The sequence below is a fragment of the Telopea speciosissima genome, chromosome 4, assembly GCF_018873765.1.
Source record: "Telopea speciosissima isolate NSW1024214 ecotype Mountain lineage chromosome 4, Tspe_v1, whole genome shotgun sequence".
NCBI classification, from domain to species: Eukaryota; Viridiplantae; Streptophyta; class Magnoliopsida; order Proteales; family Proteaceae; genus Telopea; species Telopea speciosissima.
The window spans coordinates 17,966,812-17,978,444 of record NC_057919.1 but is presented as its reverse complement, the minus strand read 5'-3'; the positions used below and the strand labels follow the sequence as shown (position 1 = coordinate 17,978,444).

The following is an 11,633-nucleotide window of genomic DNA, read 5'->3' as shown; positions in this document are numbered from 1 at the left end:
TCTCAACGAATTATTATTATAAAAAAAGGACAGTTTTTCTCCACCCATAAAGGATGGTTCACCCACCATCCTAGGTTCACAAACCCCTACTAGGGTTTTGGTATGTTCCAAAATGCCCTCTCTATCCATTCCCGTTCTCTCTTGGGTGGAGGGAAACTTGATCTAAAAAAAACTATTATTTTTTCAAAGGGGGAAAGAACACTACCTAGTCACGTAGCCCTCGTGGCTCCTACACCTAGACACAAAAACGTTTCAGAGTATCGCGTTAACTCCCATAGAAAGGCGGAAATCCTGCTCAGGGCCATGCTTCCGCGCTAGCAGGCTCTACAGGCCCGGTCAGCGATCTCTTCTAGTTTTTCAAATGTCTCAACTCCCAAGGCATCTTTTACCAAAGAAGGTAAGTCCCTTGTACTTGTAGGCTTCATCGCTTACCTAACCGTAAACTCACCCTCGGCCAGGGACTTTGCACGGAGTTTCAGTTGTTATCACCTCATCTGTTACTCAAATAAACTCCCTAACAGGATAATAAGGTTGCTGAGATGCTCTCCCTGCCTTTACTGAACCCATTCTTTCCACTTTCTTCTTCTTCTTCTTCTTCTACTGCAGTAGACTTCCCGGTTGCAGCTGCATGCAGGAAAAGCAAACACCTGAAACCATCGTCCCTCTTTCTGGTTCGACAATTAAAAGCGAGGGTTCTTCATGGACAGGATGCAAGTACGGAGGACGAAAACTTGGAGGGTCAGGAGTTTCGAGTGTTGACGGCTGTGAGAAGTGACTACAACGAAATAGTAATTGTGGATACACCCAAATCCAGGATATTGCTTCTTGATTCTACTCGTCAGTTCAATCTTTCCCTTTCTTCTCCACTTCAACACTACACTTGCTGCTCCTTTTTTAGTTAACCGTATTGTTTGCATTTTATTTCCTTCTATAATTCATCTCGTTCGCTACGTCTACGTTGGAGTCAAAACTGCTGATTTCCATTGCGCGTTACTAGGGAATGGTTGAGATATCTTGAGTTTTCGTTTTTTGACGCTCACAGCAATTTAGAATTTAGAAGTCATAATGTACATTACAATTATTGTTGAGGGCTCTGGTTCTCCAATTTCACTTTGACGCCTACAAACAAGTCACAATGTTTGGATGAGATATCGGAAGCTGTTTCTCTCGCAAACACCTTGGTTGTCTGAAACCAGAAACCAGGCGGCGTTCATCTGTCCTAATTGAGACTAGTTTAGGTCGTGGGACTTGAATTTTCCCTGAGTGCTGAAATTCCCTTCTTAGAACTTGTGTAAAAATTATTAACTTCCATTATTTAGTCTGGGCATGCCTGCTTTTATTTCACTGAAGTCTCAGCCTAACTTGATCGTACTCTGTTGCAGAGAACATTCATAGCATGTCTAATAGGGGAGAAAAATGGACAGGTGCATATTGGGTAAGTAAAGCTGCTTCTTTTCCATTTGGTTTTTTTTTTTTTTGTTCTTCATCCAAATACATGTCACGTAAGTATGACCACTGCTGCTATAACCCCTGCTACTATGTTAAGTAGATCACCCCCTCGGCGGTCCTTGGTCATGTTTTTGGGATTTGTTGAGTCCAACATGGACATAATCCGACACTATTGGTTGTGTTGGACCAGGACACCAGCAGATACATACATGTAACATAGCCCTACTATTCTTTGACATTGCCGATTACAGGGAACACCCCGAGGCTGTGGACTTCTTCTGGTAAAGCCTTTCATTAATAGTTGTCAAGGCATTGCCTAGGTCTCGCCTAGACGTCTAGGCTCTTTCTTGGGTCCAAGGCGACATCACTCCTTGTTGACATTTCATGAGTCTATGTTGATTTATGTTTTTTTTTTTAATATATGAATATGCTTATATTATATCCTATGCTTTGTTTATTATATGTTGGCTTTCTTATATTAGGTCATTACTAGCATAATTATATCATATTGCATTGAGCCATTGATATGGTTTCTATGTTACATATAAACATGATTATATAAAATTATCAATGATATATTATATACTGTGCGCCTAGGTGCCCCTCCAATGCCTTGGGTCACCTAGTTGCCATGACGGCATACTTTCATTACCAATAAGAGTGAACTCCCCAAATTGACACCACTAGATTTAGTCATGGAGATTGGAGAATTCTTTCTTAGAATTCATCTTATTGAAATTCCTATGTTTGTTGGCCTGATATATTTGCTGACTTGGGACTTCACTACTTGTGTAACCAAAATCGTTGCTGGCTTTCTCAATTTATCAAGGGGACACTTTGTTTCATATTGGGAAATCCTTGCATCTCTCTCTCTCTCTCTTTTTGGGGGGGGGGGTTGTTGGTGAGGGAAGCATATACTATATATATATAGATTTTTTTTTTGTTAGTCCTAATCTAATCGAAGCTAGAAGGGAAGGCTAAGACAAGCCAACAGAATCCTACAACTACTGAGGGGAGGGCAGAGGAGAAGGGGGGGGGGGGGGCAAGGGGTGCCTTTTTATGGCACAAATGCAATCCAGGAGAGTCGATCCCTTGACCTCTTGGGGGGGGGGGGGGGGCATGCACTGAACTGGAAATGCCTCCAATCAATCGAGCTAGTGGTTGTTTGTAGCATATACTATATATTAGTTTGATATATTTTGATTTATTCTTTGTGTTTACTTTCATGTTTTTGTTCAACAGGCTGAGAAAAATTTATTGATTGTCTCATGCCTTTCAGATCCCCTTCCCATTGAAGCATTTTTATAAGGTTCTCCCCAATTTGTAAAGATGTTGTGAGAACTGATAATTGCCCACCTAAAGAATGCTTTGAATCTTGAAGTTAAGAACAATGCAGCTGATACTCAGACGTTGCAATATGTATTTTGAAATGTTTTTCAAAGTGAGACACCTAAATTTCTTAACCAGATGATATCTCATATTTCCGCCATTTGGAGGGATGTTGTTCGATCCATATAGTCCCATGTGAAGGGGAGCCTTTAGATCTTATGTGATTATGATATATTACCTGGTCCGCAACAGCACCATATTTCATAATACGGTAAATTCTTCCCATAGTAATCTTATTGTCAAGATTTCAGAACTTCAATTTAGGACTACTCAAAGATGACACTTCCCCTCCCCCCTCCCCCCAAAAAATAAAAAATAAAAAAAACCCAACCCCAAACTGTCCCCACTTTTGATGGATAGGTGTAGAGAGAAACCCATTCCTTTCCTTTTTTAACTTCCAAGAAGAGCAGTATTCTGTAAGAGAGATATTACAAGCTAGGTGTCTACAATTGTGTTACCTAGCTTGTTATATTGGGACTCTTGTAATATTGGTGAGTCTCTGCATGTAGGCTGGTTGGGGTGTCATCAGGTCACCAACTTCCTTGACCTTCCGACACTGGGCAGGCGTTAGGTCCCATACGTGGTCTTATGACTTAGCAGAGACTTGTGTTTTTAGCAAACAGTCGCCTGGGCCTGGTCACTGCGACCCACTTTGTGAGGAGGCACCCCTTCTCCCAAAGTTACGGGGCTATTTTGCCAAGTTCCCCAGAGAGAGTTGCCTTGCGCCCCTAGTTATTCTCTACCTAACCACCTGTGTCGGTTTCGGGTACAGGTACCCTTTTGTTGAAGGTCGTTCAAGTTTTTCTTGGGAGTATGTCATGGGTTACTTCAGCGCTGTAGTGCCTGGTACTCGAACACAGGCTCGAGGCACTCCTACGAAGGGGTGCAGTAGACACCTTGAAGTCCCTGTTAGGTTCATTCTAAATTATTTGCATTAATGTGAGTGTGTTATAATCACCAGTTTGTGGGAGTTCAGATGGGAGGATCATGAGAAGAACTTATTCCAATTCACTTCTAGTAATTTTAGGCTTCTAAACTGGCTTTGTGATCTTTCCTTAGAATTCCTTTCCCCCTTTTGTATTTTTTTTTTATTATTTTTCTATAACAATTCTTCAATTAATCGTAAAAAAAATAATGATTTACTAGTTGAATGGTTTTGGAGGAAAAGTATGGACTGCTGATCTACTTCCATTGCATCGGTTCTTTAAATAAACGGAGCTTCTTACCCTAAGGATTATCGGCCAATCAGTTTGTTGATGAGCATTTGTAAAATGATTGTCAAAGTCCTATCAGGGAGTTTATCTATGCAGCATGTATGTATTATGTATATATTAAGGAAACTTAGTCAGGGTTTCTAATTTATAGAGGTGATTTAGCAGGCTCTTCTTTAGAGCTACTGAGAGGGGGCCGGTCAGTTGTAAGAAAGTTGGCCACGAATCATTTGAAATTTAGCATCACCAATCTACTGATGATATTATCATTTTTTCCATTCTGAATGCGGACAGGATTGGAAACCTTAGGGTTCCTTTGACATATTTTCAGAAAATCATGGGTTTGAAGATGAATTAGAAGAAATATGTGGCAACCTGGATTAGTCTCTCACAAAAAGAGATGGGTTTGTTTGGATCTTTTATTGGGTGTTATAGCTGGTTGCTATTGAGGGTTCTTTGTCTTTCCTCCAGTGTGATGTGGGTAAGGATCAGAGACTCTAATCGAACATTTAAACCCTGCTGCAATATGTCCTACTGATCAATCCAAAAGCTTAGGAATTGGAAAAAAATGGGCAGAGATTCAATTTTGCCTGTTACTATAACCACTTTTTAGCAAAATATTAGAGATAAATGTCAGAATTGGCAATTCAGATCTGACTTCAGAATTAAGAAGGTAAATAGGAAGAAGCAGGTCTGTTAACGTCTGTGAGAACTATAGTAGCAAGATTATGGAAAGCAAGGACGTGACTCAGCTATTTGGTAAAGTGATTCAGAGATGCTGGTGTTTGTTTATGGAGATTATCTCGCATTGTGCGTCACATTCGTATTTTAGTATCCCCCCATCTCCACCTCATTTCATTGGAGGCTGATCTGGGCAAATTTCTTAGCTGATAGACTTACTAGAGGTGGCGTCGCTAGGGCAAGAATTGTTTTGGGGAGGGATATGACCTTTAATTTCTGCACATTGATTTGTGTTCCTTATTTTTTTTTGGGGGAGGGGGGGGGGTGTTGGGATTTCTGGTCTTTTAGGCTTGGGGATTCTACTTCCTGAAGAAGAAGAACATAGAAAGCAAGATTGGAAATTTTTTTATCAGAATAATGGGGGAGAGAAGAGAAAGAAGTAAATAGAACTGTTATTTCTTACAAAGTGTTTAACTGGTACATTTAGGTTTTGTGAATTTTATGTCTCATCAGTTGCTTGTCCCTTATCTGATTCTTTGTCAATATAAAGATGCCAGGTTCTTTGGTTACTTCAATTTATCATATTAGTCTTACCTCTCTCTCAGCCAATTATTTTCCACCTCTCTTTTAGCCAGTTATTTCCCCTGTTAATCTTAGATGCTTCTTTTCTAAATCAGTGTTTCCATGGACTCTTAGACTGCTTGGTTTCTGTTCCTACTGTTGATTGCTAAGAGTTGATGATCCATACCACCCTCATGACCCAACGTCCCCTACAAACTGTTGATTAGTGAACATACTGTCTGGTCCAAACAATGGTTTAGATTGTTTGGACTGCATGGTCTGACACTCTGACTGGTAGACCCCGGGGGCAAGTGGGCAGAAAATGCATGCAGACAGGGGGATTAAAATAGTGACCACTGAAATTTGGGGCAAAGCCACACCCATTGCAGCAAGCACTCCATGAACTTAATTATTCACAGATTGATGTTTTATGTTTTATCTAACTGTAAGACATATGTATCTAACTATAAGACATACGTTACATTATTCAAAGCAGACTGTTCCGACTGTCGGACCACCAACTGCCATGCCAAAACGGTCAGACATCTGGTTTGATTTTTTAACTTCAAGGGAGTTGTAAACAACATTCAATACGGAGAATAACTATTTACCTTTATGTCAAAACGTCCAAAAAGGGAGTTGTTTTACTTATTGATTTGAAGCAACAATGTGTGAACTATCTCTGCTTATTCTGTTTCTTAGTATATATATTATTTATAGTTGAGAGTGCTGCAAATTAAAATCCATTACCTTATTTTATGGCCTTGTATGTCTCAGGATGAGTTTGCGAGTTTGCCGGCTATTGTTCCACAAGGCCCCATTGGGATCTTAGGTTTGGTAACTGACATTCTCACTATTTTGTGATCTCCTTGCTACTTGGACTTTTGATGTTTTCTTAAATTATGGCAATGAAGAAATAAGTTAGTGTGTAATTTATGGATGTTTAGGGTGGCGGAACTGTAGCTCATTTGATGCTGGATCTATGGCCTTCATTGAAGCTTGAAGGCTGGGAGATTGATAGGATTGTAAGAAAAACTGCTTGTATTTTTGAATTAGATTTCTGCTTCTTATTTTATGTTTGGAAAGTTATTTATTTATTTTTTCAGTTTTTGGATCTCCATATCACTCAGTTACATTAACTGGTCTTGCTGAAGGGATGTAGTGTCCTAATCCACGAATGCTATGTGTGACTACTCAATTGGCATTTGAAAATATGTTTTCTTGGGGAAGAAGAAAGATAGAAAAGAACTTAAAACAACAGATATAAACAAGTGTGGAAAATCTTGTTGAAGCCTATCAATTTATCTTAAGATAAATCTGTTATTACTTATTTATTTTTGGATGGATAACTTTTTTTTGGCTGCCAAAGTTAAGTGCACAAAGAGAAGAATAAATAAACTGACAGAACAGGGGCAGCCTAAAAAAACCAAGAAAACATGATAGGCAGTTACGTGATTACATGGCCCCTCCCCTGCAATTGAAAGGTGTCTGCTCACCTTGAAATAAGTGGAAATGTTCCTATTGTGGGCTACTAATCTCGCTTCAGTGAAGAAGTATTACTATCTCCAAGAACATTGGATGAGACCATTGTATTTGAATGGAAGTTTTTTTTATGTCACACTGGCAATTTTAGGGTTCAGAGTGTCAGATAATATAAATACTCATCTGCAACAGCATTATTATTGGATGAAAAGAATGGGTTGGAAAGAAGAGATTAAATCTTTATTTGAAAATTTTCAAGCAGATAAAGAAGTAAAGAACTAAGAAATCATGGAAACAAGGGTTAGACTTGGTGTTTTGGAGGGAAGCTTATAAGTTGATATAACAGGTCATAACTCATAATATATGGGACAGTTGAGAAAAGTCGGGATTCCAATCTTATATAAAAGCGAGAGTTCTCATTATGTTGTACGGTTTTTGTCATTATTTATGCCCAAAGCACCCTTGATCCTTAAATAAAAGTAAGAATCTCCTAGTCCATAATGTATTTTTCTTAATTTACACATTCCTATAATTTCCCTTAACAAATTTTATGCCCTAAATACTCTTTACATAATTTCACTATTGCCAAATTGTGTTTCTCATGTTGCTTTTTTCTGTTGTAAAAGCAGGGCTGTGTAATTTTTGTGGTATTGTTTGTTCTCTTCACCCCGCTCCCCCCTTGTCTTTCCTTTGGTAATGAATTTTTTATTCATCCAAAAAAAAAAAGAAACTAAGAGTACATGTTTTTTCTTCTTTTTCTTGGATAAGAAATTAAGAGGAATGAAGTGTATGCTCCTGAGGTGCATTTAATATGAGAATCATGGTTGTAAGTTTTCTAGATTAAATACTCTTGCATGTCATCCTGTCTAAGGGCTTCATGCTTACTATGAATTGATTTCATCATACTACTACACAGCTGATTGATAAAGCTAGAGAATATTTTGGGCTGTCTGATCTAGAGAAATGTACTGAGGTTGGTGGTGTTCTTCATGTTCATGTTGGTGATGCGCTTTCTTCTTCAGCCACTGTTGATGGTGGATTTTCTGGTAAGGGCTCTGAACTCTAGCAATGCACTAGTTTGCATGTTTTTGGAATAGCGAATTTGAGGGTTGTACTCATATAGAACAAGCTAGTTACTGTATATCTATTCTTTTAAGCCTCATCTTTGTTGTGTTGTATATTCTTGGAGATACCTTTCAATCAACTTGCTTCCAAGGCACTTATTGATTGATGAATTTCATCAATGATTCAGGCATTATCGTGGACTTGTTTTCTGATGGAAAAGTTTTGCCAGAGTTGCAAGAGGTATAGCTAGTAGTGTTAAAGAATAACAAGGCCTTGGATTCCATGCTTTAAACTTTCGATATTTGAAGCTGAAATACTGAGATACCTTGTGACTATTTTTCCCCACGGTTTCAGGGAGTTATATAGATTCCAGGGGTTCAAACATTGTGGAATACTGGAATGGTTGTCTATGCAAGGAGGGTTCATATTGATCTCACCAAACTTTATGATGCTTCTTCGCATCACTTGGATTTTCTCGTTTGGTCATTTTGCTGCTCATGTTTCGCTTTCAGTTTTTTGTTAAGATTTGCTTCCTAATACAGACCCCCCAAAAAAAAATCGAAGTCATTAAATATCTTTAAAAACCTTGAAAGAAGAAGGGCCTGGCTGGATAAAGATTTGAATTGGCCATTTGCAAAGCACTTTTCCTACCAAGCATGAAGTGATTGCTAGATTTTTGAAAGCATGATAATGTTAATTTTATAACAATACTGTGAAACTGAAGTCCCAACTAGCGTGGATGTTAAAATTTTAAGGGACAGTGGGACGCTGTTGAGTCTGCAGATGGAGGAAGCAAAATGGTGAGTAACGTATCTGGAATATTGGCAATTATCTCTAACTGGATAGGAAAAGGAAAAATGACACTCAGGGACCATGTTTGGTGGCTTAATAAGCTGCAAGTGTGGAGGAGGATGTTTCAGGCTGCTGCTAAATTCCTTGTTTCTTACAAACATTGCTTTGATATTTGACTGCACAGTAATTTTCATGTGAGAAAAATGTAAGCAGTAATCTTCATATATGTTCTCATTCTTGTTGAGCTTAGAGAAAAAAAGAAAGAAAGAAAGAAAGAGCGTCACAGTGCACGAGGCTCCCGTTACTGTAGGATCTGGGAGGAGCAAATGTACATGGCCTTACCCCCTGCTTCGCAGAAGAGGCTGTTTCTAAGTTTTGAACCCACAACCAACAGGTTGCAATAGTGCAACTTAACTGTTGTGCCAAGGCTCGCCCACTTCTTCTTGAGCTTGGTTGGATTTAGTTTTGCTATGACAATGCAATGTTATGAGTTGATGATTGACAAAGCTTTGTAGTCTTTGCAATTTAATTGCACTCTTTTGTGGATATTGCAGACATGCTGCAACCTTTCCATGTTGATGCTACTAAGCCTGATTGGAGGTGCGGTCTGGGGACCAAGGATGGAGTGTTTTCTGTGAAGTCCATGTATAAGCTAATTGATACATGCTATAGCAATCATTTTGACATGATATTGGAATAGAATATACCAAGCAAGGTCCAATTCTTGGACTGTCAAAAAGGACAAAATTCTATAGGTGATTTGTTTGGCCATGTCAGGGTTTGCCCTTCTAGCATGTGAATTCTATTCAGGAGAACATGTAGGGATCTGAATTCAAAAGGACAAATCTTATGGATCTTTGTCCTTAGCCATTTACTAGGACTTGTGGAAAGTTATGAACTGCAGAGCTTTTGAAAATTCAAGATCGGGCTTTGTCATGTCAGGGGAGGAGATTAGTCGAATATATTATTTGGCTTCTATTGGATCAGAACTTAAAAGACTCATGTTCATGCTATCATAGAAAGATAAATGAGTATCAAAAAGTAAAAAATCACAGAAGGATATATTCTGGATTCTGTGGGTTCTCTATAGTATGCTTCTGGTTCTGTATGGTTTGTGCTTTGGTCATCTGTGTATCTCTCTTGTACGTTCAATAGAATTCTCTGAGTTGTCAGTGAAATAGAAGATGGTAGATCTTTTAGATTCTTAAGTTATACGAGCACCATCTTCTTCTATCCTCGATATAAATTTTAAGGGAATCTAAGCAGGATTTTGTAGTCGTTGCCAGGCCCACTGCATACCATTGATTGGATAAGTTATTGTTTGTTTTCTAGGTTCATATTGACCCTGCATCTGGTGTGACTGTGAGTCCTCCTCACTTGCCCTATGAAATCTTAATTCTTGAAGGTTTTGTATGCTTCTAGGACATACATTCCATGGTTGTATTTCTGTTAGCCTAATTGACAGCTTCTTATTATTTACCAGGGCCTTTAGATCTTTATTTTTCTCACTTAGCAGATTTTTTGTATCAAATTATGTATTTCAGGTGTCAACATGGTTGGAAATGAGTAGTAGATTGATGCCTCATGGTCGAATCATGGTAAATTGTGGTGGAAATCATGTTGAAACATCCATCATCAGAGATGGAATAACCTTTCCGGAGCTTTCTGCAAATGATGGTGCATGGGTACAAAATTCCACTATTACGGCATTATGCAAAGCATTTCCTGGAAATGTATTGCTACTATTTCCTTATATCTGTTTTCTGTATGCAGTCCCCCTCCCCCCGGGCACATGCATTTCTATTGCAATCTTAATTTATGGGTCTAACTGTGAGTAATTATATTGCAATCTTGTGAAATATATGATTTTGTGGAAGCTGTTGATTCATATTATGTCGATAGGGTAATACCCTGGAGAACCAATTTGGAATGCCTGTACGTAAATATACAGGGGCCCGGATTCCCTTCACTTTGAAATAGGAATGCAGCTGAAGCGGGATGCTTCTTACTTTTGAATTTATAAGATGTCAGCATAGTGATGCTCTATCAGTGACAGCTAATACTTAAAAAAAAAAAACGGAAACTTTGAATTGACTAATATTTACCCTCTCTTTCTCTTGTTATGTTTCTATTTTTGATTTTGCACTTATTATGTCTCTTACTTTTCATTTTAAACGTCGATAATCCTCTCAAAATTTCCTTAAAGATTTTGACTTCAAAACTATTGGAAGGTCAAAACTAATGGTCTTCTTCCATTACACCTCTGGCAAACTCATTGGGGAATTCTGTTCAAACTTCAAAGTAGGACCTCAGATGAACATGGCAGAACAAATTTTTTTTTTTTTTTTTTTGTGTGGGGGGGGTGGGGGGCGGGGAAGTGCTAATTAGATAAAGGGTGCCATCAAATCACTTTGTTCATAAAAAAATTGACTTGTTTAAACCCAATTCAAAATTTAAATTACTTACAAACATGCTGGTTGAGATGTATGATTGGCACACGTAGGAATGGCCTTCATTTTCATGTTTGTTATCCTTTGTATAGAATTCAATTTCCTGCAGGTACGACTCCTGTGATGTTTAAAGATGATGCTCAAATTGGAAGATTACTGATCTGTAATCTGATTGTTGCAGTTAAGCTGGAAGAGAATGGCAAAAGCAGATGGGGAAAACTATCTTGCACTTACAGGACCTTTGCCAGATTTGAATGCATGGTCTGCTATCGTCCCTGACTATTTAAGCTCCAGCGTGAAACAATGGAGACCTTGCGGACCAGTTGCATGAGAAAAGGTCCACTGTCAGCCATAATGCTGGTAATTCAGCTCAAAAAGATGCTAGCAAATTGGCTCAGATTGGCTCTGGTTGCAACAAGTAGTGGCTATCCCTATCCATGGGCGGAGTAAGTGAATCTCTGTGATGCTAAAGAACTTAAACCTTTTTTTTTTTTTTGATAGGGAAACATATTGGGTGTACTTATATCAACAATGGCCGGTTTGATCTGAGCAG

General features: G+C 38.6%; 1 protein-coding gene across 5 annotated transcripts; it reads left to right on the top strand.

The window, feature by feature from the left end:
- Positions 1 to 417: 417 nt before the first annotated feature.
- LOC122659757 lies at positions 418 to 11,436 on the top strand. 5 transcript variants are annotated; one of them, XM_043854884.1, is made up of 8 exons: positions 421 to 837; positions 1,383 to 1,435; positions 6,069 to 6,128; positions 6,239 to 6,316; positions 7,690 to 7,819; positions 8,026 to 8,078; positions 10,175 to 10,315; positions 11,262 to 11,436. In XM_043854884.1, exons 1-8 carry the CDS (start codon positions 540 to 542, stop codon positions 11,409 to 11,411), a joined length of 963 nt encoding a protein of 320 aa, XP_043710819.1. In that variant the 5' UTR covers positions 421 to 539; the 3' UTR covers positions 11,412 to 11,436. The 5 variants fall into 5 exon arrangements, with proteins under 5 accessions (XP_043710823.1, XP_043710822.1, XP_043710819.1 ...); XM_043854883.1 differs by having other exon boundaries at positions 425 to 837; positions 10,175 to 10,363; XM_043854888.1 differs by lacking the exons at positions 10,175 to 10,315; positions 11,262 to 11,436 and adding an exon at positions 9,185 to 9,540 and having other exon boundaries at positions 418 to 837.
- Positions 11,437 to 11,633: the final 197 nt, after the last annotated feature.